Here is a 26,518-nt window from a genome sequence, read left to right on the forward strand (position 1 = left end):
AACAAAACAAACAAAACTTGCGGAATGTTGTTGTGATCAGCGGATAGGTTCACTCGGCACCCCCTACGAGCCACGGACTATATGGGCTGATCTCATCCCGTTTCGTAACATTTAATGTTTTCACCGGCCCATTTTACAGGAGGCTCAGGGCGATGAAGCAATGTGTTTGGGGTCACAGGGCAGGAATGTTGGTAGGAATTCAAAAAGGACTTCGTGTTGACAGCGATGTATTGGGTACCCTTCTTGGCCTGACATCATTACTGACTTCAAAAAGAGGATCGTTTTACCCCCAAAATAACAGGCAGGAAACACTGGATTCCCCAGGCGAGGGTGTTAGCCTCACAAGGCACCCCGGTGGCTCTACCCCGCAGGAGCCGCCAGCCTCCATTGCCAGGGCCTCCAGGGAGCTCATGCGAGGAGGAGTGGGTGGCCCAGCCCGGACTTGAGGGCCAGACCAAGGCAAACAGGCAGTGAATGACCTTCCAAGTGGCCGCCGGGTAACCGCCTCCCACGGCCTCTCCCAACGCGCCCAGGTTCCAAAATCCGAGTCAGTTGGAAGCTGAGTCGTCTCCACGCGTACTGGAGAGCGGCCTTCACCGCTCGGCGTGGCCATCGGTTTCCCGGTCTGCAGCCGGGGATGCCGCGTCTCTGGGGTTGGGGAGAAATTCGTCAGCCCAGACACAGGGCCCCGCGTCGGCTCTGGGGGCGCTGGTCTCCGAGGCGGTGTCCACCTGGGGGTGGAGGCGTCGCCTTGCCGGCCCCAGTTCCAGCCCCAGCCCTGCGCGCCGCCCGCCGCCCCTCCAGCCTCGAGCCCCCGGCTCTCCGCTCCAGCTCCGCCCCCCGGCCCTCCCCGCCCTCCCCCGGCCCGCGGGCGCGAGCTCCCGCAGCTGTCACTTCAGGGGGCGGTCCCGGGGGCGCGGTGGGCCGGCCCAACCCGCACGGCGCAGCCATTGGCCAGAGCCGGGGAGCCCGGCGGCCGCCTCCTCGGCGGGGGCGGGCCCGGGAGCGGATGAATGAAGCCGGAGTGGGCGGCGAGCGGCCTCCAGAACGTGGTGCGCAGCGCGGCGGCGGGGACGCGGGAAGGTGAGTGCTGGGGGGCGCGCTGGGAGCGCGGTCCGCGCGGGGTCGGAGCGCTGCCGCCCAGGGGCCCCGGGCCCGGACCTGCTGACGTCAGGAGCGCGCAGGTGCCCGCGGCGGCTGGGCGGGGGCCCGCGGGGTCGAGGTGGCGCGCGCGCGGCCGTGGCGGAGGCCTGGGCACCGCAGTGCGCCCCGAGACTCTCCACGGGCGGGAGGACGGGACCGAGTTGATCCTCCGTCCGAACGTGGATCAACCCTTTCAGCCCGGCTGCCTCCGGGGAATCGGAAGCGAAAGGCACCCCTCCTCTCCTCCAGCTCTTCTGGCGGGAAGGCAGGCGGCGCGCCAGGGGACGCGCGGTGGGTGGTCGGGGCGCAGACGGCGCGGGGGGCGCGGCCAGGGCTGGGGGCAGGGCAGGTGGCGGGGCGCGCGCCCGGGAGCAGGCCCCGCGCGTCCGCCGGGGACACACGCGGCTCCCGACGGGTTGCGGCGGGCGGGCCCCCCACCTGCGGCGGATGCCGCCGCCGCTGAGTCAGGAGGAAACCGTCAGGCTCAGAAGTTTCTCGGGGGCGGCCGGGCTCTGTTCGCGCCAGCCGCCCTCGTGGATGGGAGCGCGGGCGGAGGCGTCTTCGCCGGTTGGGCGAGGGGCAGGTGCAGGGGGCTGGTCTCCGCCCCGCCACGCCAGGTCCCGCGTCCCGCCCGGAGCCGCTGGGCTGGGGGACCCAGACCCACCCCCGAGAGCAAGAAGAGGGCGGCAGAGGGTGGAGACGAGACACCGCGTGGACACACTGAGCCCCGGGCCTGGAAACCCAGGCTGCCGCCGGGACCTGGTCTCGCGGAGGGCGCCGCGACCTGGCGGAACCGTGCTGGGGAAAATCCGCTGGGGCGGTGGGGTCAGCGCCGCAGGGGGTCGAGGAGAGGGGCGTGAGTGGACACCAGACGGCCAGGCCCCTCCACCCCGAGAGCCTCGGCTCCCTCGTGCGGCCCTCCGTCCGGTATGGCAACGGAACCTGTAGGAACCACAGTAATTTTCCACGGGGTTTAACCAGCTCCAGCCCCCAACTCCTCCTCCCGGGCGGCTGAAGAGCCTGGATTTCCTCCGACTGATCAGAAACCGGCTCTGGGGAGGGGCGGTACCCAGCGAACCGTGGAGGCCCCGCCGGTGGCCGGTGACGGGTCTAATAATTCTCTGTGCAGGGTGGGGCGAGCGGACCTCAGAGAACAGAACGCTCCTGGTCTTAGCTGGCTGGGTTCGTGAGCCCTACCAAGAGCAGGAACTCTTTCCTGAGCCCTTGGAATGTGCGGGCCGGTGCTAGCCGCCCTGAGCGTCCACTCCCTAATCCTCGCAACTGCGCTCACTGTCGCACCCACTCTCCTGATGAGTAAACCGAGGCCCTGAGTGGTTAAGTGACCCATCTGTAGTCACATGGCTAGTCTGGGGTGGAAAGGTTTGAACCCAGATGTGTGTGACCCCAGGCATTTTATAGCTCTTGTTCCTGGGGTCAAGGGAGCCCAGCCTGATGCAGAGCCCTGTTCCAAATGGTGCCCCCCCACGCTAACAGGACCAGGGTCTCTGGCCACGGGAGACAGGGAGACTGCCCCTCAGGAGTGGGCCGGCGCACCCAGGGTTTTCCCTGAGTTGCTGGAGGGAGGCAGGAGGGGCGTCTCGGTTGAACCCACGCTTCTGACTGTCCCTGCCTGTCAGTTTGTCCTGTTTCCTGCTGGGCAGGGCTGAAAGCCCTACCTGGAAACTCTCCATGGGGCTGCTTCCCTGCTAGGCGGCTGGCTCGGAGGCTGTGACCTAATCGGTGGTTCCCTGGGTGTGCCTCCTGCAGCAGGTGCCAGGCAGGTCCCAACCAAGTCCCTTCCCCTTGCCACGGCGAGGTGGACAGACGCCTGGAGCCGGGCAGGATGGTGGCCGTGTGAATAGGGATCTTGGGGTTGACCTGTTAGAGCCCCTGATTCCGAAGGACTCGTGTCAGAGCACCTGGCTGCCCCCAGCCTTGATGGACCCTCACCCTGACAGAACCTGGCACAGTGTGGGGTCTTGGTCTACACCTGATTTCCAAACAACCGCAGTTAACGTACGGGCTTAGCCTCTTCTCTGCCGTGCCTTCCCATCCAGGGGTCTCCTGAGGGTCGGGGAATCCATGCCCCAGGTCAGCGTTGCAGACTTTATGCTCTGGGGGAAGTGGCCACCACCGTGGCCAGTTTGGGTCCCTGGCGCCTCCTTGTGGGTGATGTGGGTGATGGGCAGGGAGCCAGGGCAGGGAGCCAGGCCAGGGCCCGGTGCCAGTGAACAGGAGGGAAGTTGAGCTGGGGCAGCCAGTGCAGTGCGGGACCCAGAGGAGGACGTGCCCCGGTCACTGTCCACTGTGTCGTCCAGCTGAGATGTGGACACGGACCGTGAATCACGTGGTCCCCAGTGCTTGGGCGGGGTGAGAGCCCGTCGTCTGCTTTTAGAAGGAGACAGACAATAATCCTCCAGGCCACTTCTGTTCTGGGACATTCAGCGGCTCACCCGGCCTGGTGCGGTTGGCGTGGGGAGGGGGCTGCAGTGGGGCAGGTAATCGGACAGGCCCTCTGGGATTCCACTGGGCATGGGCACCAGCTCGGCCTCAGCTGACCGGGCCCTACTGGCAGAGATGGAAGACACCGGCCCGGCTGTTCGAACACTGGACCCCGCCCACCTGTGTCACCCTCCTGGGCTGGCTGTGTCTGGGCCCCCAGCCTGCCTGTGACACCCTCCTGGGCTGGCCGTGTCTCGGCCCCCAGCCTGCCTGTGACACCCTCCTGGGCTGGCCGTGTCTCTGCCCCCAGCCTGCCTGTGACACCCTCCTGGGCTGGCCGTGTCTCGGCCCCCAGCCTGCCTGTGACACCCTCCTGGGCTGGCCGTGTCTCTGCCCTCAGCCTGCCTGTGACACCCTCCTGGGCTGGCCGTGTCTCTGCCCTCAGCCTGCCTGTGACACCCTCCTGGGTTGGCCGTGTCTCTGCCCTCAGCCTGCCTGTGACACCCTCCTGGGCTGGCCGTGTCTCGGCCCCCAGCCTGCCTGTGACACCCTCCTGGGCTGGCCGTGTCTTGGCCCTCAGCCTGCCTGTGACACCCTCCTGGGCTGGCCGTGTCTCGGCCACCAGCCTGCCTGTGACACCCTCCTGGGCTGGCCGTGTCTCTGCCCTCAGCCTGCCTGTGTCTCCCCTCCTGGGCTGGCCGTGTCTCGGCCACCAGCCTGCCTGTGACACCCTCCTGGGCTGGCCGTGTCTCTGCCCTCAGCCTGCCTGTGTCTCCCCTCCTGGGCTGCCTGTGTCTCAGCCCTCAGCCTGCTGGCCTCAGACACCCCTCGCTCCCCCTCCGTGGCCACAACGCAGCCCTGTTTCTGCCAACACTACGCAGTTAGCCTCTCGGACCACACTTCTGGGGACAGGTGGACGTGTCCACAAACCACACGCCGTCTGCAGAAGTCGCTCACAGCGAGGCCCGGTGAGGCCTCCCGAGGACCAAGCGCAGGGTGGGGGGGCTTGCCCACTGAGGCTCGGCCGGCTCCACTGAGGGGCGTCCAGGGGGTCCCCCAGGCCAGAGGGCTCCCAATAGGTGTTCTCCGCATGAGCACCCCTCGCCTGTGGGGACTGCCCCTTCCCAGTGGCTATTTTATCCAACAAACCTTGAGGTTATCTGAGGTATCACCCCTAGGCCTGAGCCACAGAGGGCTTGGGGTGGACTGGACTGCAGGGGGCACCCAGCCCCACCCTGGGCTCGCTTGAGCCCTTGCGTTTTTGTGAACATCTCACTCTTGGCAGGTTCCAGGGCCCTGATATTTGGACCCGTGGGTTTAAGAGGCCCCCCTGGAAATGGCCAAGCCCGGCCTGTGCCCAGGCAGGCTCACCACTGTGGACAGAGCCTGTGCCCCCCACCCCAAACCACCCCGAAACCCCATGAAGACCCTTCTGCAGCTCTGCGTTTCTCATGAGCCTCCAGTGGTGCTCGGACCCACTGAGCGTAGAGAGGCTGGGACCTTCCCCTCGGGGACTCCTCCCCACGTAGGTCACGCCCCTGTTCCAGGAGGGAACCTGAGGGTCAGAGGGCCCTGGCCCGAGGCAGAGTGCCTGCCTGCCTCTGGGGCGGCCCCTCTGCGTCCCCTGCTGCCTCTGCGCTGCCCTGGGGTGGCAGCAGGTGGCTTATTACTATTACTATTATTTCTGATCAAACGTTATGAGTTAGCTGGAAAAAGGAGTAAGCTCCCTCAGCACCCCACCCCCGCCCCCAGCTCACCCCAAACTCCCCACGCTGGAGGCTTGCGCGCCGGAGACAAGGGTGGAAACAGGAACGTCCGTGCTGAGACCACAGGACACTCCCTGAGGGACAGGCCATTCCCGCTTGTCCGTCCTGGACAACCCTTCATTGTTGGCTCTTAGGCAAAGCAGCTCCTGTGGCCACCGGGTATGCAAATCAGGGTTACCAGGCACCAGCATCGCCCCAGATCCTGCCACCTGGACGTCTGTGCTATAAATAGGCGTGAGCTTCATCCTCAAGAAGCAAAAGCCCTCCCCCTCCCCCCCCAGGAAGAGGCACCGGGACAGGTGTGGCAGAGAAAGCAGCAGCCGAGGGTTCGTGCGGCAAGGACCACGAGTGCCAGGGAGTGACCCAAGTGCCATGGGGGACGCGTCACAGTGCTGTGGGCGTGGCTGGCGGCCTCAGTCATCAGTTGCAGCCCTGGGAGGGAGGGGTGCAGGGGGGTTTCCTGGCTGGCATGTTAGCAAAGAGAAAGAAGAAACGAAACCTGTGATTCCCCGGTGCCAAGTTCCCAGCAGGGCTCAGGACGGAGCCCCGGGAGTGCTTGTAAGCAAAGGCCTCCCTGGGGGAGTCGGCTGGGCCAGAACCCTGCACCACGGAGGCTTAAAATGTCACTCTGGGTGATGCCCCCGAAGTCCTCCCTGCCTGCTCCACTTAGCCTAGAGCCCCCCACGGGGAAGCAGACGCAAGAATGGGAGGAGCCAGGCGAGGGAGTCCAAACCTTTCCAGCCCCCGATGGAAGCTGGGGTCGCGCTTCTCAGACAGGGCTCTCTGGGCTCTGACTTTTCACAGTGCGGCTGGGGGGGGGTTTGTGGTAGGGGGGGCACGGCTGGATTTCTCCACAGCGGGCGGCACCCATGCCTCAGGGGCAGCAACACCCTAAGATGGCGTTGGTGCATGAGAACACACACACACACACACAACCACTCTCTCCCCACTCACTCACCTGGCCTGGGAGACTCCTGCTTCCCGCCTGACTGGGGACAACCCCCCTGGCTCCCCCCATCCTGTCTCCCCCACCCCGTGAGCTCCCCGTGGAGCAGCAGAAAGGGGCTGCTCTCTCCCTCTCTTAAGGAGGGACAGTGTCCCTGCTGCTCCAGGCCAGGAAGCCAGGAAGCCGGTTAAGGATTCCACAGGACTTCCGACCTTGGAAGTCCTCCCAGGAGGAGGATGAAGGGCGCAGAGCAGCAGGGAGAGGATGGCCAGGAGTTGGGCAGTGCCTGGGCCCCGTGGCCACAGGGGAGCTGGGAGCACCAGGCAGGACATCAGGTCTGGGCTCACTGGGAGCACCAGGCAGACATCAGGTCTGGGCTCACTGGGAGCACCAGGCAGACATCAGGTCTGGGCTCACTGGGAGCACCAGGCAGACATCAGGTCTGGGCTCACTGGGAGCACCAGGCAGACATCAGGTCTGGGCTCACTGGGAGCACCAGGCAGACATCAGGTCTGGGCTCACTGGGAGCACCAGGCAGGACATCAGGTCTGGGAGCACCAGGCAGACATCAGGTCTGGGCTCACTGGGAGCAGCAGGCAGGACATCAGGTCTGGGTTCACGTAGCTGGAGCCGCTGGGGGGAGACCTTGTCCCTCGTCCTGGGTCAGTCGTGGAGTCCAGGGCGTGGGGACCGGCTGTTAGGTGGGAGCCAAGGACCCGCCTCCACCACGGGGCCATCTACAAACCGGGAAACTTCCCCTGGGGTTCCCAGGAAGGTGGGACCCACCCTGCGGCCGGCCATGAGATTCCAGGTGTCACCGCCCTGGCCTGTCTCAGGGTCTGGCTGACGGATTCCAGACGTCCGGGGCCCGTGGTCAGGGGTTGCGGCCTCCCTTGCCCCTCGGCGCCTGGGTCACTGGGAGGCACGGCTCCTTCCTCCCAGCCCAGATGCCCCGATAAGGCCCAGAGCCCTCCAGAGAAAGAACCCCGCAGTCAGCCAGGAGCAGGCCCCCTGGAGCAGAGCTGCGGGCGGGGGGCGGGGGGCTGATAGGATGGGGAGGGGGACACCCTCCACCTCCCGGCGGCTGTGGGTCTTGGCGTAGTGGGAACCGGGTCCTGAGGGCCAGGGAGGAGGCCACCAGGGCTGAGGGAGGCAGGCAGAGCATTGAGTTCTCATCTTGTGCTGCCTGGCTAACATCTACAATGCGCTTTTCTTTTTTTCTGTTTTTTACTTTATTTTTTTAATTCAGTGAGAAGTAGGCCCTGCCCGGTTGGCTCAGTGGTAGAGCGTCGGCCTGGCGTGCAGAAGTCCCGGGTTCGATTCCCGGCCAGGGCACACAGGAGAAGTGCCCATCTGCTTCTCCACTCTCCCCCTCTCCTTCCTCTCTGTCTCTCTCTTCCCCTCCCGCAGCTGAGGCTCCATTGGAGCAAAGATGGCCCGGGCGCTGGGGATGGCTCCTTGGCCTCTGCCCCAGGTGCTAGAGTGGCTCTGGTCGCAGCAGAGCGACACCCAGGAGGGGCAGAGCATCGCCCCCTGGTGGGCAGAGCGTCGCGCGTGCCGGGTGGATCCCGGTCGGGCGCATGTGGGAGTCTGTCTGACTGTCTCTCCCCATTTCCAGCTTCAGAAAAATACAAAAAAAAAATCTCTAATTCAGTGAGAAGTGGGGAGGCAGAGACAGACTCCTGCATGCACCCGGACTGGGATACATCCAGAAAGCCCATAGGGGGCAATGCTCTACTTATCTGGAGTGTTGCTCCATTGCTCAGCAACCAAGCTCTTCTTAGTGCCTGAGGCAGAGGCCATGGAGCCATCCTCAGTGCCTGGGGCCAACTTGCTCCAGTCGAGCCATAGCTGCAGGAGGGGGAGAGAGAGAGAGAGGGATAAGGGGGAGTGAAAGGAGTGGAGAAGCAGGAACCTGGGACATCCATACACTGGGCCAATACTCTACCACTGAGCAAACTGGCCAGGGCCTACAAATGATTTTTCAAATCATTATATGCATGTGGTCTGTAAGAGTCTGGGTTGACCATTGCCTGGCAGAGATCCAGGCCTCTCAGTTCAGGTAAAACCTGGCCTCGGGCTTGGAGCCGTAGGGACCGCCCATTGCTGGAAACGGGAAGTTCTCTGTTTCACTGTGGCCATCCCTCATGGCAAAAGCTGGCAGCCCAGTCTCCTTGATCTGGCTGAAGCCCTGATCCTCCCGCTGCCTGAGCAAGCCAAGCCCAGAGCCCGCGGGCATGTGTGGCAAGCGTACCTGGGGGCAGGTGTTTGCCAGCACCAGATCTTGGTCCTCGGTTTGCAGGTCACTTACTAGAAATAACTGCCCCCAAATCATTTCTGGGGAGGGGTGCAACAATGACCTCTAGTTTTCACAGGTCACTGGGCGGCCTCCGTGGACAGTGCTGGCCCCTTAGTCTGGCTGGGATCCTCCTCTTGGGGGTCCAATCCGCCCGGGAATGTGGCCCAGGGCCACCTTGTGGCTTGTATGTGCATGCATCAAGAAAACAGATGCCCTGGCTGGGTGGCTCAGTGGATAGAATGTCGACCCTGCACGCCAAGGTCACAGGTTCAATCCCCAGTCAGGGCACATACGAGAAGCAACCAGTGAGCACACAACTCAGTGGAACAGCTAAGTGGAACGAGTTGGTGCCTCTCTCTCTCTCTCTCTCTTCTCTTCCTTCCTCTTTCCTCTCTAAAATCAACAGGAAAAAAATATATATATATATTTTAACTAAAAAGAAAAAGACACCAGGTGACTTCTGAGCCTTTGGAGTTTCAGGTGCCATCACACCTTTTCCGTGTTTCTCTGTATTTCTGTTTGAGCAGCCGTCTGAGTTGCAGGGCGGGTGGGCGGCAGGACCCTCCTGGTCCAAAGGCTCGAGCTGGTCACTGTCCACACTGTCCGCAGCACCCCGAGTGCTTGCCTCCGTGTGCGCACCGGTGTGGCCTGAGCCTCCGCCAGCCCGGGCAGCTGCCTGCAGCTCCTCTGGGAAGCTCTGACCCCCCCGCCCCCACCCCCACCCCCACCCCCACCCAGGCCTCCTCCCTCAGCCTGGCGTCTCAGCGTGTGCAGGGGCAGCGGCACTATAAATAAATAAAACACAGGCCCGGGAGCAGCCCCGGGGAATGACTGGTAAAACGTTTGCTGTCTGCCCACTGCCCACACGGCTCACAGCCACTGAGGGCCTGCGGGCACCGGTTTCCAAAGTAAACAGCCGGACCTTTGTGTAAATGCCACTCAGGTGGTCACAGTTCTTTCAATAAGACGACAGCGAGAATTCATGCACACGGGCTCTGTAGCCAGGCAGCGTGGGGGAGCTGTTTGCCACTGGCCGGCTGTGTGGCCCCGGGCACACTGCTGAACGCTCTGGCCCACGTCCCTTCCCTGTGAGCTGGGCTGTGGCCAGGTGTGCACAGGTGATAGCCACGCATAGCTTGGGAATGTGTGACGTCACCGTGGGGTGCAGTGGGATTCTTCGGAGCTGACCATGCTCCACGCCCATTGGCACCCAGCCCGAGCCCAGCCCTGCGGAAGGCTAGCCAGGGGCCTAGGGAGAGGCTTAAATGACTGTTTTTAAATTTTCTTAAGTGTTTAAAAGTTTGTTTTATTTATTCATTTTTGAGAGAGAGTGAGAGAGAGAAACATCGATCTGTGGTTCCACTTATCCGTGCATTCATTGGTTGACTCTTCTTTGGGCCCTGACCGGGGGCCAAACCCACCAACTTGGTGTATTGGGACCCATTCCCACCCCAGGTCCCCAGCCCAGCTGTGGCTGGAGACACGCTGCCCTGACCGTGTGGGTCCAGGTGGGACCCTGCCTTCGGGGAGGGAGCCGGTCAGGAAGGGTCAGTCCACCAGACCGGGCACCAGCGGGGCAGACAGAGCCGTGGACGCGATCGCCCGGAGGCATGCTTGTCCTGGGAGGAACGTCTGCTCACCAGGAATGTTTCCCGCAGGACGAACTGGCCGCGGGGACACCGCCGCTGCCCCTCCCTGGCGGACATGCCGCAGCACGTGATGGGGAACAAGGCCTTCGCGTCCATGCCGCAGCTGGTCTTCCCCGGCCTGCCCGTGGCCGCGGGGGACGGGGGTGGCCACACGCCCCCCAGCAGGCGGGCCTCCCTGGGCCCCCTGTGTCCGGCCGCCCACAGCCCCCTGGACGCCTGCAGCCAGCCGCTGTGCCAGCCGAGGACCCCGAAGCGCGGCGCCCGGGCGGCCCGCACGGCGCACTACGCCCCGGCCGGGCCGCCGAGCTCCGAGTGCGGCTGGCGGGCCTTCGCCCCCGCGTGCCTGCAGGCCTTCAACACGCCACGGGGCGTCCTGCTCTTCCTGTGCGCCGCCTCCTTCCTGCAGGGCATGACGGTGAACGGCTTCATCAACACGGTCATCACCTCCATCGAGCGGCGCTACGACCTGCACAGCTACCAGAGCGGCCTCATCGCCAGCGCCTACGACCTGGCCGCCTGCCTCTGCCTCACCTTCGTCGGCTACTTCGGGGGCCACGGGCACAAGCCCCGCTGGCTGGGCTGGGGCGTGCTGGTCATGGGGGCCGGCTCGCTGGTGTTCGCGCTGCCGCACTTCGCCGCCGGCCCCTACCAGGCGGAGGTGGACGAGGGCCGGGGGCTGTGCCGGGCCAACCGCAGCGCGGGAGCGGAGACGGCGGCGGCGTGCGGGCGCAGCGCCTCCGGCCTGTCCGGCTACCAGCTGGTCTTCATGCTGGGCCAGTTCCTGCATGGTGTGGGCGCCACGCCACTCTACACGCTGGGGGTCACCTACCTGGACGAGAACGTCAAGTCCAGCTACTCGCCCGTCTACATCGGTGAGTGAGGCCGGGGAGGGGGACGGGCAGCGTGAGGATGGCCCCTTTGGTGCAGTTTCCCGCTGGCCACACGTTGTCACCGGTGGCCCCGGGTGCTGCTAGGTGAGGGAGAAAGAGTCCTCACTGGTGGCATCCGGAGCTCGTTGGCTTTGAGAGAAAGTTTTTTAAATCCCCTTAAAAAGTTGACCCTGGCCGGTTTCAGATGCAATGGACACTGCAGAGATGAAAACCCTGATTTAAAAGGGTCCAGTCCTGGGCCCTGGCTGGTTGGCTCAGTGGTAGAGCATCGGCCTGGCATGCGGAAGTCCCGGGTTCGATTCCTGGCCAGGGCACACAGGAGAAGCGCCCATCTGCTTCTCCACCCCTCCCCCTCTCCTTCCTCTCTGTCTCTCTCTTCCCCTCCCGCAGACAAGGCTCCATTGGAGCAAAGTTGGCCCAGGCGCTGAGGATGGCTCCATGGCCTCTGCCTCAGGCGCTAGAATGGCTCTGGTTGCAACAGAGTGACACCCCAGATGGGCAGAGCATCGCCCCCTGGTGGGCATGCCGGGTGGATCCCGGTCGGGCGCATGCGGGAGTCTGTCTGACTGCCTCCCCGCTTCTGACTTTGGGAAAATACAAAAATAAATAAATAAAAGGGTCCAGTCCTGGGCTGGGGGACAGACAGACAGAGGCTGAAGAGCAGGTGTGGGGCGGGGCTTCTCCCAGGTGGGCCCGTGTGGCTTCTGAGCGCCACCCGCTGGTGAGCCCCACGGAGACCGGGTGTGTCCAACGCCCAACCGCTCCGCTTCCCTTGCAGCTATCTTTTACACTGCGGCCATCCTGGGACCCGCGGCTGGCTACCTGATTGGAGGCACCCTGCTGAACATTTACACGGAAATCGGCCAACGGTGAGTGACCTGGGCTCTCTCTTGCCGGCACAGAAATCGCCACGCTGTCCAAGGACTCGGTGTCCACAGGGCAGGGAGTGAGGTGGCACATGGTGCAAGCCCCTGGCCTTGCTGTGGCCGACCTGCTGGTCTGTGTGTGACTTTGAAAACAGGCCAGGGTGGGGGGATGTGTAGGGGAATTGGGGAGGACAGTGTGGCCAGATGGCTTCCCGGAGCCACGCCAGAGCAGGGCGTGGTTTCTCTGATGCCCTTTGTAAAGAACCGAGAGTAGGTTTTCCTGCTGCCGGCGTGAGATTCTCTTCTGTGAGGTTTTCCCACACCAAGCCATTCCCCAGACACTGGCTGGGTGTCCCAGAGTCAGCCGTGTCCTGACCCTGGCAGGTGAAGGGCTCCATCCCACGAGGCCACCCCAAGCAAGAACACCCAGCTGCCTACCCACAAGCTCCATCCAACCTGAGCACAGCACAAGGGTTCCCACGGCCCCCTCCTCAACTCGCTAATTTGCTCTAGTGGCGCAGAGACCTCAGGAAGGCCCATTACCCGCCGGAGGACACAGCTGGGGAACAGTGGGGTGCGGTGTGGGGAGGGAGGAGCTCTGTGCTGTCCTCGGGTGCCACCCTGCAAGACCCTGGACATCCACCGTCCTTCGTAGGTGTGGTCAGCCAACTCACTGGCCATCGGGGTCAACCAACTGCCCCGAGGCTGGGCCTGGGTCTGGAAGTTCCAACGCGCTGACCTCATGGTTGGTCTTTCTGGTGGCCTGCCCCTGTCCCCTCTCCCCCTGCCCCGAAGCTCTGGAAAGGGACCCGCCAAGAGGGGGTTCAAAAGACGCCGCTGGCGCCCAGGAGGTGGCAAAGCGTTAAGGAGCTCTGTGCCAGGAACCGAGGCAGGGACCGACCCTGTGCTTCTCGTGTGTGTCCCTAATACGTGCCTTTATTTCCTTGTGTGTTTTGTTTGTGATACTAGTGTTTGTAAATTTGAGAGAGAGAGATGGAGAGAGAGAGAGAGAGAGAGAGATGGAGAGACAGAGACAACGGGGAGAGGAAGGAGGTGTGTCCTTCTGACCAAGCGGGGCTCTGGAGGTGGCCCCGGCCTCCAAGGTGGTCTGTCACCCACGCCTGGGTGGTTTCGCTAGCTCGCTCCTGAGACGCATGGTGGGCAAGGCTGGTTACCCCTGGGTTCTCTCTGCAGATGGTGGGCCTCTCTGGTCGAGAGTGTCTAGTGCTCTGCCCTGGTACAAACGCCACCTGTGGCCTCGGGTTGACTAACCTGAGGCGTCACATGTGCACGTTCTGTGCGGTGCTGGAGGTAGGTGGGGCCGTGTCCCTCACTCACCCTCTACACCCTCCCCCTGGCCTGCGTGGACCGGCAAGCCGAGGGGCGCCCGGCTCACGTGCCCTGGACGCTGAGCCCTCTGCTTCTTCCCACAGGACCACGCTGACCACCGAGAGCCCGCTGTGGGTCGGTGCCTGGTGGGTGGGTTTCCTGGGTGCCGGGGCCGCCGCCCTCCTCATTGCGGTCCCTATCCTCGGCTACCCGCGGCAGCTGCCAGGTGAGTGCTCCCGCACACGGGCGCACACGCACACACACGGGCGCACACACACAGGCGCACACACGCACGGGCGCACACACACAGGCACGCACAGGCGCACACGCACAGGCACACACACACACAGGCGCACACACACAGGCGCACACACGCACGGGCGCACACACACAGGCACACACACGCATGGGCACACACACACGGGTGCACACACACACAGGCACACACACACACAGGCACACACACACACGCATGGGCACACACACGGGCACAAGCCCCTCCTGGCTCGGAGGGCTGCTGCGGAGCACAGGAGAGTCCAGATGTTCATGTCTGGTGGGGGGGGGGCTGCCATCCCACAGGGCGGGGCCGGCCAGCTGTGGACCCCTCCCCTTCCCCCCGGGTTTGTTTCAGTGAAGGGTGAGGAACACCCTTTCTCTCCCCTCTGGTCCCAGGCTGTGCTGCTGGCACTGTCCCCCAGTGCATGCTCTCGCCCTCTGTCCCACAGATGTCCCCAGACCCGCAGGGGCCGGGCCTCCAGGCCAGCCTTGGGCCCCGCCCCCTCGCTGACCTCTCTGTCCTTCCAGGCTCCCAGCGCTACGTGGTCATGAGAGCCTCTGAGACGCGCCAGTTGAAGGACAGCAGCCAGAAGGTGGCCAGCAGCCCCAACTTCGGGAAAACCATCGGAGACCTGCCTCTGTAAGGAGCTGGGGGCAGAGGCGGGGGTGGGGGGTCCCTCTCCTGTGCCCGTGTGTCCTGGAGACCCTGGGGGGGGGAATCCCACACCCTGAGTCTTGGCCTGAAACTAGGAGTGTCCGAGCGACCCTCCGGGGCCACATGGTGAGCACACGGCCCCCAAGCCACCTTCATGGGCCCTGGTCCCCAGGGAGGCACACCGGACCCTCTCAGACCATTCCTCAAGAGTCACCCCCTGACTGGCCTCAGCCCCTCCCTCTGCGGCGTCCTTCAACCATGTCATTAGGCATCTCCTGCGCGTGGCCACGAGCTCTGGCCGGTGCCACCCTTCCCACCGCGGGCTCTCCGGGGGCCCCTGCCCTCGCCGCCTGGCACCTGCCCCTCCTCCTGGCGGTGCAAGCCTCCTGTCCACAGTCTCCCCTCACTCTCCATCGGGGAGGAAGCGTGGTCTTGCTTTGCCATCCCCTAACTGGCCAGAGGGGGCTGGGGGGGGGGTGTTAGCAGCGGGAATGAACCTGGTACCGTCTTGAACTGGGTGGGGTGGGGTGGGAGCGGCAGGGCCCAGGACGCTTCCAGGGAAACAGGACTGGAGGACCAGCCGTCTCCACCCCATTGAGTGCTTTGTTCTCCCCTTCCCACTTCCTGTCAGACCCCCTGAAAGGGCCGCCCACTCAGGAGGGTGTGTGTGTGTGTGTGTGTGTGTCCCGTGCAGACGAGCCGGCCCAGGACCCACACTGGCCAGGGGGCAGGGGCGACGTCTCCTAACATCCGCTCCGCGCTGGGATGGGGGCTGCCAGTTCCCCTTCGCCCAGCGCTGGGCACTGGGCCCGTCCACGTCCTGGCGGTCCCCAGGATGTGGGGCGCGGGCCGGAGACTGGGGGCTGAATGCCGGAAGCTCATGTCCGGGTCCGGTTCCCCAAACCGGTCGCTGGTAGGCAGCAGATAAAAATCCTAGACTGGGCACCTTCCGTTTCGGTCGTGACACACTCTCTGACCTAATTCAGCACGAGCATTGCAATTGAGCGACCTGCAGGATGAAGGGGGGGAAAATGAGGAAGTTTCTCCTGCCCAGTCACGGCCCGCAGTGTGGGCGGGTCTGAACAAGGCGGGAGGAGGGGGAGGACCGGCCGCACCCCAGCTGTCCCTCCCAACACACACACACACACACACACACACACACACACACACACACACACACCCCAGGACTGGACCTTTCCTGTGGAGGAGGTCTGGGGGTGGGGTCCCGCTGCCTGGAGCCCGCCCGAGCCCCGGGGACCACCCCACTCTGACGGCGTTTTGTCCACAGCCTTTCCCACACTCGGTCAGAAAGCCCATGTGGGCTGCTCTGCAGAGAAGCTAGGCGGGTCGCTCCTGTCTGACAGGACGAGAGGGGGTGTCCTTCACTAGTCGGTCCCCCCTCCCGGCTGCCGGCTGTGGAGATCGGGGTGCCCGGGCTGCAGAGAAGCTAGGCGGGTCGCTCCTGTCTGACAGGACGAGAGGGGGTGTCCTTCACTAGTCGGTCCCCCCTCCCGGCTGCCGGCTGTGGAGATCGGGGTGCCCGGGCTGCAGAGAAGCTAGGCGGGTCGCTCCTGTCTGACAGGACGAGAGGGGGTGTCCTTCACTAGTCGGTCCCCCCTCCCGGCTGCCGGCTGTGGAGATCGGGGTGCCTGGGCTAATCATCACGGTGACCCCGCCCAGGCCTGCGTCTCAGAGCCCCGAGCCCGGGCTGGCCTGCGTCCTCAGCACGATGACCATTTGAGAGTCACAGTGTTCCACGTGGCTTTGACAAGCGCTGGGCGGTCTGCCGCTGGTGTCGGGGTGACCGTGGTGGGGGGTGTCTCAGGGCGGGTGACCCACGAGGACAGCCACGCCCTCACCGGCGGCCCGGGAGAGCCCCGGGGCAGGGACGCTGAGAACATGAGCTGTTTCAGAACCATGCGGCCTGTCACACCTTAGTCACTCACGTATCACGGGACCCACTTTGTTGTGCATATGCAACCGTGAGCCTGTCCCACCCCTAACCCAGGTCCCTCACGACTCCTGGGGACAGGGGCGCAGTCCCAGCGAGCAGCACCGCTGTGCCGGGCTCAGGGGCCAGGAGAGTGAGAAACCCAGGGTGCAGTGAAGCCACCTGCCCTGGGGCCGCTGGCTGCCCGCACGGGTCAAGCCCCTCAGGGTGGTAACTTCCATGTGTCCCGTCCCGGAGGGCTCTGCTCAGTGCCCCTCATGGCACCGCAGTCCCTGAGCGTCTTACACGTGTGAACAGGGTGCTGGGCCATGTGCACAGGCAGCCCCAGCCCCTCACGGGAGCAGGGTCACACTGAGCCCGGCCTGGCACCAGGCCCCAACACTGTGACATGGGGACGCCTCCACCAGGAAGTTTCAGGGTGTGACCTCGGCACCCCCCTGGCTCACAGCCATGTCCAACACTCACTCCTGAGACCCATTCTGCACAGTTGGCTGTGGCCCCCCCCTCGACCCCACTGCTGGACCTGAGGCCAAGTGCCCCCTCCCCAGGCTGTGTGGGGCCCCGAGTCTGCTCAGTCCTTAAAAAGGGGTCCAAGCGAGTCCACCAGGGAGTCAGCAGGCCAGGTCCAGTGGAACCAACGCCAACGCCCTTCCTCGGACCCCTGGCATCGGCCCTCTGAGCGCACACCAAGCAGAACTGGGGAACAGTCACACCCACCCGGGCAGATCCTGGAAGGGGCCCACTGGTCCAGATCAGCAGGGCTTCCTGTCCCCCTTCCCAAGGGCTGCTGGTTGAGAAGGGTCCCCACCCCTCAGTGCCTGGTTTCCCTCTTCTGGGGACCCATCCAGTCCAGTGCTTAGTGACAGCTGCCCCCAGAGGTGATTCAGCAGGGACAGGGGTCACTCCTGCTCTCTCCTCACACTGAAGCCTGATGAGGTGACAGCGGCTTTTACAACCAGCCGCAGGGTCAGCGTCCTGGGGCCACACCCGGCCTCACACCCCCTCTTGGTTTCTCTGGAATAAACGTGGAATGCCTCCCGGCTCGTTGGCAACCCACCGTGTTCCTTATGGAACTGGGCGATGCACTCGGGCGGGAAGGGCCCCGGCCTCGGGAACCGTGGCTTCCGCACACCCTGGCTCTGGCCCGCTCTGACCCTCTGTCTCTCCTCTCCGCCCTGCATCCACGTCTCCCCGCCCAGCTCCGTCTGGCTCCTCCTGAAGAACCCCACGTTCCTCCTGCTCTGCCTGGCCGGGGCCACCGAGGCCACCCTCATTGCCGGCATGTCCACGTTCGGCCCCAAGTTCCTCGAGTCCCAGTTCAGCCTCAGCGCCTCGGACGCCGCCACCCTGTTTGGTGAGAAAAGCCTCTGCGTCTTGGGGGTTCCTCGGCTTTTTCGGTAGTTCTCAGACCATCAAGGGGCCTTTGAGAGTACCTTCTAGAAGGCCCAGACAGCGCTGCTCCCCGTGTGGCCCAGCCCACGCTGGGGGTGGGGGTGGGGTCCCAGAGCGAGTGTCTGGGGCTTTTGGACGAGGCGATGTCGCTCACGGAGATCCGTTCTTCTTGAGGGGTTTTGGGCGCACTGACCAGCATGCATGGTGTGCTGACTGGTCTCTCTGAGGGCCCCCTGTGGAGCCACACTGCCCTGCTAGTGGAAGCTTAGTCCAGCTGGGGGGACTGTGGAGTCCAGCTTGCCTGCACCTCTCCCTGGCCAGCTAGGAGCTAAGCCTGCATCGTCCCCACCCCCCGCCCCGAGCCAGGCGTCCCAGGTCCCAGCGTCTCAAAGGACCATGTGGCTGGAGCCCCTGGACCTGCCCGGCTGCAGCATTCTGTGGCCAGAACAGGCTGGCCTTCCCGGGAAAGGGGGAACCCTCTTCCGAACCCTCACGGGGAAGTTCTGTGCTGTGAGGGCAGCTGGACTCACTGAGACCGTGCCGGGCAGGGGAGGGGTCGTCCCAGGGCACGAGGTCAATGCCGTGTGTGCTCTGCAGGGAGCATCGGAGCAGCACCCAGGCCATCTGGCCGTGTGCACCCCTCAGGGCTCCATGCCCAGCACGCCAGGGGGGCCGTCAGGGAGACCCCCCCCCGTCTCTGACTAATGCCCCAGACACCCTTCCCGACCAAACCTCCACCCACAGCCACCTCCCTTCCCCCAGCGGCCCCCTCTCCTTGAGCCGATGTCCGCCTCTTGTGGGGTCCCCACGCCCACACCCAGAGCTGGGTTTGCTCAGCTGGATTTGGGTGGTGGGCCCACTGGGTCCCCGGGTTGTCAGGTTGCCATGCCCCTCGCGGCCCCCAGACCCACCTGGGGAGCCCATGCCAACTACTCTCAAGTTCATATTAAATAGCCAAGGCTTCCGGCTTCAGATGTCCCCCGACAGCTGGAACGGGCAGGGTGCCGGGGGCCTCTGCTCCTCCCCCAGGGGCAGGGCAGCGACGGAGAGCTCTGGGCAGTGAGCTCTGGCACACTGTGAGCCCGGTGCCGCCACCCAGACGGGGCTGGCTCTGTGCCTCGGTTTCCCCATCTGTGCAGCGGGGACAACAGCTGCAGAGGGGTCCCCCGAGCCCCTGACGGAGCCCCGCCCTCCCCCACAGGGTACCTGGTGGTGCCAGCGGGCGGCGGCGGCACTTTCCTGGGCGGCTTCTTTGTGAACAAGCTGAAGCTGCGTGGCTCGAGCATCATCAAGTTCTGCCTGGTCTGCTCCCTGACCAGCCTGCTGGCCACCCTGGTCTTCTTCACCCACTGCCCCAATGTGCCCGTGGCGGGCGTGACGGCCCACTACAACGGCAGGTGAGGGCTTCGTGGGAGCGAGGTCGCCACCAACACCCCAGGGGACGGTCGTCACCGGTGGTCCCCGGGTCCCCGCCTGGCTCTGACCCTCAGCTTTCTGGCCTGTACGATGGGGCAGCGGCCTGGCCTGTCTCTGCGTGTGGACGCGGAAACGACTGAGGCCTGGGCGTCGCTGTGTCTTGGGAACATGAGGGAACACAGCTGTCCCGCAGCGATTTGGGAAAACCTCAGACAGACACAGGGGACCTCCCTGCGGAGAGGGCAGGCTCTGCCCAGCGCCATGGCGGGAGGACCCACGAGATGGTGGAGAGTGGACTGGCGGGACCACCTTCCCCGCACGGAGGTTTCAGCACCACCAAAGGGTGGGGACGGGCGCTTGGGCCACCTCCGAGGTGCAGCGTGGGGTGGGATGGGGGGGCAGAGCGGGACGGGGGGGGGCAGAGCGGGACGGGGGGGGGGGGCAGAGCGGGAGGGGGCAGGGCAGAGCGGGACGGGGGGGGGCAGAGCGGGACAGGGGGGGGGCAGAGCGGGAGGGGGCGGCAGAGCGGGGGGGGGGCAGAGCGGGGAGGGGGGGGCAGAGCGGGAGGGGGCGGCAGAGCGGGAGGGGGCGGCAGAGCGGGGGGGGGGGGCAGAGCGGGGGGGGGGGGCAGAGCGGGAGGGGGCGGCAGAGCGGGACGGGGGGGGGGCAGAGCGGGAGGGGGGGCAGAGCGGGAGGGGGCGGGGCAGAGCGGGACGGGGGGGGGCAGAGCGGGAGGGGGCGGCAGAGCGGGAGGGGGGGCAGAGCGGGACAGGGGGGGCAGAGCGGGACAGGGGGGGGGCAGAGCGGGAGGGGGCGGCAGAGCGGGACGGGGGGGGGCAGAGCGGGAGGGGGGGGCAGAGCGGGAGGGGGGGCAGAGCGGGACAGGGGGGGGCAGAGCGGGAGGGGGGGGCAGAGCGGGAGGGGGGCGGAGCCACGCATGCAGGGCGCTCCATGTGCGTGACAAAGAGAGCAAGGGCGTCTGTGGTCGCCGATGTGGGTGCGGATCAATGAGCCGTGTGGGCGTGCGGGATGCGCGGAGGAGGCCCGCGTCCTGGGGCCTTCGCGCCTGACACTCGTGACTTCTCACGCTGAACCGTGCATCCACCCCCTGTGCGAAAAGCAAGCCATTGGGCGCGTGCTGGATGGATTCGGGGCTGGGCTCGCTCTGGTGTGAGAGTCTCCAAGGCTCCCCCGTGAGCAACAGGCGAGGTCGGAGGCGCTAACCTGTGGGCAGAGCACCCCGTAGTGGGCTGTAAACCCGCAGACGTGGGCCGTGGGGACGAGACCGCGTCCCTGTGTCCATGGGGCGCCCCTCCTCCTGGCTCTGGCCTCCGCCCCACCTCCTGCATCCCCTACCTTGCAGCCTCTTGCCCGAGGGCCACCTGGAGGGCCTCTTGGGGCTGACGGCCGCCTGCAACGCCGCCTGCACCTGCCGCCCCGAGCACTACAGCCCCGTGTGCGGCTCCGACGGCCTCCTGCACTACTCCCCCTGCCACGCAGGGTGCCCGGAAGCAGCCGTGCCCGGCCCCGGCGGCCAGAAGGTGAGTGCGGCCGCGGCCCACGCCCCCGTCCGGCCGCGCCCTGGACCCTGGGAGGGCCCCTGTCCGTTCCTCCTGTAACCGGCGCTGTTGTTGCGGTCCTCAGGTGTACCGAGACTGTAGGTGTGTCCAGAACTTTTCCTCTGGTTTTGGCCACGCTACTGCAGGGAAATGCACTTCAACTTGTCAGAGCAAGCCCCTCCTTCTGGTTTTCATATTCGTTGTAATTATCTTTACATTCCTCAGCAGCATTCCTGCGCTGACGGCCACGCTACGGTAAGCTCGGCCCGGGTTTCACGCCAATCCAGAACCTTCCCTTGCAGCGCGCTCGGGTGGAGCTCTGCCGAGCCCGCGGGGGTCCCTGCCGGGGGCCCCCCCGCACCCCGACCTGGGGAGGCCACCGGCCTGCGGCCTGGGGCCCGGCCTCGGGCTTGGGGGTGTGAGTCGGCCGAGGCCCCGTTTCCCTGGGCCTTGACGCTGGGTCTTTCCTTCCCAGGTGTGTCTGCGACCAGCAGAGGTCCTTCGCCCTGGGAATCCAGTGGATCGTGGTTAGAACTCTAGGTACTGCGCAGTGTGAGGATGCCACGTGTACAGCCTGGCAGGGGGCTCCCTGCTCACGCTCACGGGGCACCCAGCTAGGGGGCTGCGCCCACCCTGGGGCAGGGCGCCATTTCCGAACCGTCCACTAGAGGGACCCAGGGTCACCTGCTTAGGGCGCCTTGTCCTCAGGAACACAAAGGCTCTGCAGGAGGGATGGGGGGGGGGGGACGAGGACACATGGACACACGTGGAGGTCCTGGGGCATGTCCCACCTGAAGCCCAGTCCCCAGAGAAGAAACATTCAGGTCCCCTTTGCATCCCCTGAGTCCACAGGCAGCCGAGGTCCCCTCTCTGAGAGCCTGGCTGTGGCGGGGCTCTGAGGGGACCTCTCTCCGCAGGGGGCATCCCGGGGCCCATCGCCTTCGGCTGGGTGATTGACAAGGCGTGCCTGCTCTGGCAGGACCAGTGCGGCCAGCAGGGGTCCTGCTTCCTGTACCGGAACGCGGCCATGAGCCGGTACATGCTCATTGCGGGGCTGGTGTACAAGGTGAGCCGGTGGGGTCCCCGTCCGCTCCCCGGGGGGGCGAGGGAGGCAGGGAGCCCCGGAAACTTCCAGGAGCAAGGGGGTCCGGGCACTCCACTGGCACCTCCCGACTATTAAACCCAGCGTCTGAGGACGTCCCTCCTGCAGCCGGTTTGGCAGAAGCTCGTCCTTCCCCGTTTATTGGGACACCCCCTCGCCACAGTGTGGTGACAGGGGAAGACCAGGCCCGTGTCACAAGCCACCTTCCCCCGGGGGTGTGCCCTGAGGCTTTGGAGGAATCAAACCAGCAGCCCTGGGCACGGTCAGGCCCGAGTGACAGGTTCATGAGCAGCATGACTTCAATGCGCCTCCCTAGTTCTTAGCCTGACCCTGTGCCTCACGCCGCCCGCACAAACTCCCCGTGGTAGCTCTTGGCACAGGCTCCTGGGGGAGGGGGGTGAGCGCCCCCCGTGGTGTTTGAACGTCCCCCTGTTGGGGGAGGAGGCACAGGCCCATGCAGAGAAAACGGCATCGCGGGGCCAGTCTTTTCTGAAGGGCCTCAGCTATAACCCTGGTTTATATCTCCCTGCGGATGAGTGTGAAAGTAGCCATGTGTGACCTGGGATTTGTGGGGCTCTGGAGGAGAGCACCAGACTGGTTTTAAAGAGACAGAGCCTGAGCTGGCCCTGGCCTTTCTCTTTCCGTGTGTGTTGTATGGTCCCCCTGCCCAGAGCAGCCGGCTGGCAGCAGAACACATGTCTGCCCTGGTGCTGACCCTGTGACCTCTGCACAGCCAGCCTGAGCACAGTGGTTAGATTGGCTGGTAAAGCACGTGCTGATTTTAGCAGGGGGTGGTCCAGGGGTCAGACAGCTGCACCCCTAAACACCACGCACGCAATCACTTCCCCACAAAGCACGGTGGGCATCTCCGCTGAAGCCACGTTTACAGGTTCAAGGTTCGCAGGTGTGCACAGATGCAGGCACACGGGCTCAGTCCTTCATTCCCCAGGCTGCCCGTCAGTCCCGCAAGGTCAGAGCACTCTGCTGACCAGCTCCAAGCTAGGTCCCTGAGGCCCCCTCCCCGTGACAAAGGCCCGCAAACCGGGCTGCTTACCACAGTGGGAAACCACTGTCTCAGTTCTGGGAACAGAATCCATGGTCAAAGTGTCACAGGGTCGGTTCCTTCCAGGGGCTCTGGGGGAGGGGGCTCTGAGGGAGGGGCTCTGAGGGACGGGCTCTGGGGGAGGGGCTCTGGGGGAGGGGCTCTGGGGGAGGGGGCTCTGAGGGAGGGGGCTCTGGGGGAGGGCCCCCCAGCTCTCAGGGGCTGCCGGCAACCCCTGGCTTGCAGAGACGTCGCTGCGTCTCTGCCCCCATGTCCACGGGGGTCCCCTCTGTGTGTTTGTATCAAACTTGTCTCCTCTCTCGTAAGGGACACCAGCCTTTGGACTGGGGGGCCCACCCATCCCGTACGCCCTCATCTCAGGCTGCTTAATTACATCTAAAGGAGACCCTGTGGACAAATCAAGGTCCCGTCCACAGGTTCCAGGGGTCAGGACTTGGCTGTATCTTTGGGGAAACACCATGTGGCCTCCCCCCTCCCCTTATCTGGTGCCTCTGCTTTTCGCCAAACGGCATTTTCATTCCTTCACTGATGGTGTTGCTGTCCATGCCGGGGGGGCTGGCAGTGCAGGAAGGGGGTTCCTCAGAGGAGCCGGGGGACGAGCGGGGGTGGCCCCGGGGCGGGCAGTGCAGGAAGGGGGTTCCTCGGAGGAGCCGGGGGACGAGTGCAGGAAGGGGGTTCCTCAGAGGAGCCGGGGATGAGCGGGGGTGGCCCCGGGGCGGGCAGTGCAGGAAGGGGGTTCCTCGGAGGAGCCGGGGGGCTGGCTGGCAGTGCAGGAAGGGGGTTCCTCAGAGGAGCCGAGGGACGAGCGGGGGTGGCCCCGGGGCGGGCAGTGCAGGAAGGGGGTTCCTCGGAGGAGCTGGGGGGCTGGCTGGCAGTGCAGGAAGGGGGTTCCTCAGAGGAGCCGGGGGACGAGCGGGGGTGGCCCCGGGGCGGGCAGTGCAGGAAGGGGGTTCCTCGGAGGAGCCGGGGGGCTGGCTGGCAGTGCAGGAAGGGGGTTCCTCAGAGGAGCCGAGGGACGAGCGGGGGTGGCCCCGGGGTGGGCAGTGCAGGAAGGGGGTTCCTCGGAGGAGCCGGGGGACGGGCTGGCAGTGCAGGAAGGGGGTTCCTCAGAGGAGCCAGGGGACGAGTGCAGGAAGGGGGTTCCTCAGAGGAGCCGGGGGACGAGCGGGGGTGGCCCCGGGGCGGGCAGTGCAGGAAGGGGGTTCCTCGGAGGAGCCGGGGGACGAGCGAGGGTGGCCCCGGGGCGGGCGGCCCCAGCGGTCCAGCGACTCCTTCCTCCCCAGGCGCTGGGTCTCCTGTTCTTCGCCACTGCGTACCTCCTGTACAAGCCCCCACTGGCGTCCCCCCACGGCCTGGAAGCTTCTCTGCCCAGCCAGTCCTCGGCCTCAGACAACCCCTCGGACAACCCCGGGGACCTCCAGCTACAGAGCAGCGTCTGAGGCCCACCCGCCGGCTCAGGCCCTGGACCCACCCGGCAAACACCAGCCAGCGTCTCCCTGGACCGGATGGGCCCTCGCCCACCGCTCACCCAGCGCTGAGGACCCTTCGGAACTCTCCCATTCGGTGCTGGGGGCTGGAGGGACCCAGTCGGGATCAGCCCCCCAGGTGGCGGAGGAGGTGCCCACGACCAGCTCTGCGTCTGGGGAGGGGCTGGAGGAAGCACCACCCCTTCCCTTTTCCGGCCATTTTACATCCCGTGGCCTTTCCCCAGTGGACACAGCCGGTCAGCGTTGATGAAGGCCTCGGGAACTCCTGGACACGTGAACAGCCGAGCTTTTAAAACAGACTGTGCCGTCTTTTATTTTTAATTTAAAAGATATTTTTTTATTTATTGATTTTTAGAGAGAGAGAGGGAGAAAGAGAGAGAGAGAGACATTGATTTGTTGTTCCACTTATTTATGCATTCATTGGTGGATTCCTGTCCCTGTCCTGACCGGAGATCAAACCTACAACCTTGGCCTACCGATATGACGTTCTAACCGACTGACCCACCCGGCCAGGGACCCCGACGGTGCCATCTGGACTCCGGCAGGTGTTATAAAACACAGGACCACCCGCGGACTGAGCTGAGCCGTGGCTGAAGTGTGAAGCTGGCGGCTGCCCCCAGTTCACGGGTTGTGACCTGCTCGACCTCTGGTGTGCACGCGGGACCTGCTGTTCTGAAGGAGACGCTGCTGGGGCCACGCGGTGGGAAGTAGGGACGCTCCGCCGGCCCCACGTGGCCCTGGCGGCCAGGCGCCTCTGACCACGCCCACGGCACGCCCCCACTTCCTGTGTCTGCGCTGAGGGTGGGAGGCCGCCTCCCGGTGCAATCCCCAGGAGGGAGCCTGCTGCTGGTTCACTGCCCCGGTCCTGCCCTGTCCTCGCCACACAGCTGCAGCGGGGTCGGGAGCGCCTCATCATGTATCTGTTATATACAAAGCATATAGTTACAGACCCATATTTTGCATAAACACTTATTTCTGGAACCTGTTTCTTACCTGCGTGTGGGAGGGCGTCGGGCTACCACGCACGTGTGTTCCCTGGTGTCCTCCGTCGAAATCATGTGTGTGTATAAATATATTTTAGTATTTAAAACGTGTGTTCCTGTCCGTATGCTTTCTTTGTATGAATTTGCAGTTTGGTGGTTTGCGCACCCCTTGGGTAGGTTTCTGTGAGTCTGCCAGGGGCTGCCCAGAGAGCCCTCTCTTGGCCAGGAGCCCCCCACCCCCACCCCCACCCCTGCCGAGGCCGCCCCCCCATTGTGAGCAGGACTCCCCGCCCTCCAGGGTCCAGCACCCACCTGGATCCTCAGCCCGGGGTCCCACATCCTGTCACCGCCACTGGCGCAGGAAGAGTGTGTATATGCGTGTGTGTGTGCATGTACACATGTGCATACGTGTGGTTCAAAACAAGATGCAATAAGCCCCAACACTGGGTTACTTTGTCCCTAAACGTCCAATTCTGGCAGAGCGGTGGCCAGGCTGGGCAGTGGCCGGCTGGCTGACAGGCCCACTGTGTCTATATCTGGGTCACTATACATATGATGCTGTTAACACGTCGTTCAGAGGCACGGATGCAGGAGGTGGCTTTCTGCTCCTCGCTGCACCACCCCGTGCAGGCAGGGGTCCCCTCGGACTGGGCTTAGCAGGTGAAAGTCCGTAGTGTTGGGGTCCCCAGAGCTCCGTCCTGGCCTCACATCCGGGCGTCCTGTGCTCCCCACGGTCTCACCCACACCCTGTGGCTGGGCTGCCCCAGGCTCCAGGGTGCCACTGAGCCCACCCCAGCCTCCGGGACCACCCCCCTCACCCCTGTGCCTCCTCATCCTGCTCACTGACACCTCTGCACCTCGGCCACTGGGGGTGAATCCTTGTTCCCCTTGGTGTTACCCCCACACTTCCCTCTAATCACTTCTCCCTCCCGCTCTGGGCAGACTCCTGGGTCCAGCAACCTGACTAGGTGGTCGAGCTGCTCCCACACTGCTCCCACTGACCCTCCCCCCTCGGTCCCTCCTCCTGTCCCCCCTCCTGTCCCTCCTCCCGTCCCCCCTCCCATCCGTCCTCCCGTCCCCCCTCCCGTCTCCCTCCCGTCCGTCCTCCCATCCCCCCTCCCGTCCCCCCTCCTGTCCCTCTTCCTGTCCCTCCTCCCATCCCCCCTCCCGTCCCCCCTCCCGTCCCCCCTCCCGTCCCCCCTCCTGTCCCTCCTCCTGTCCCCCCTCCCGTCCCCCCTCCTGTCCCTCCTCCTGTCCCCCCTCCTGTCCCCCCTCAGTCCCCCTTCCCGTCCCTCCTCCCGTCC

At 64.9% G+C, this 26,518-nt stretch overlaps 1 protein-coding gene across 5 annotated transcripts; it reads left to right on the plus strand.

Annotated features, from left to right (window-relative positions):
- Window positions 1-91: 91 nt before the first annotated feature.
- Window positions 92-25,319, plus strand: SLCO4A1 (solute carrier organic anion transporter family member 4A1). Of its 5 annotated transcripts, none has more exons than XM_066384339.1 (12): window positions 92-1,083; window positions 10,255-11,117; window positions 11,914-12,004; window positions 13,435-13,556; window positions 14,135-14,246; window positions 17,412-17,566; window positions 18,806-19,001; window positions 20,384-20,561; window positions 20,665-20,834; window positions 21,055-21,119; window positions 21,497-21,645; window positions 24,028-25,319. In XM_066384339.1, the coding sequence occupies exons 1-12, from the start codon at window positions 638-640 to the stop codon at window positions 24,181-24,183; spliced, it is 2,703 nt and encodes a 900-aa protein (XP_066240436.1). In that variant the 5' UTR covers window positions 92-637; the 3' UTR covers window positions 24,184-25,319. The 5 variants fall into 5 exon arrangements, with proteins under 5 accessions (XP_066240436.1, XP_066240437.1, XP_066240438.1 ...); XM_066384344.1 differs by lacking the exon at window positions 92-1,083 and adding an exon at window positions 5,355-5,510; XM_066384340.1 differs by lacking the exon at window positions 24,028-25,319 and having other exon boundaries at window positions 20,805-20,834; window positions 21,497-21,634.
- The last annotated feature ends 1,199 nt before the right edge of the window (window positions 25,320-26,518 follow it).

The sequence above is a fragment of the Saccopteryx leptura genome, chromosome 5 (genome assembly GCF_036850995.1).
Source record: "Saccopteryx leptura isolate mSacLep1 chromosome 5, mSacLep1_pri_phased_curated, whole genome shotgun sequence".
Lineage (NCBI taxonomy): Eukaryota > Metazoa > Chordata > Mammalia > Chiroptera > Emballonuridae > Saccopteryx > Saccopteryx leptura.

What these genes read in the sequence shown, in the direction of transcription:
- SLCO4A1 (XM_066384339.1), top strand. Translation starts at nt 638, where the DNA reads ATGCCGCGTCTCTGGGGTTGGGGAGAAATTCGTCAGCCCAGACACAGG. An exon ending in CCGGCCCCGGCGGCCAGAAG is followed by an intron (nt 20,562 to 20,664) that starts GTGAGTGCGGCC and finishes TGCGGTCCTCAG; the next exon opens with GTGTACCGAGACTGTAGGTG. An exon ending in GATCGTGGTTAGAACTCTAG is followed by an intron (nt 21,120 to 21,496) that starts GTACTGCGCAGT and finishes CTCTCTCCGCAG; the next exon opens with GGGGCATCCCGGGGCCCATC.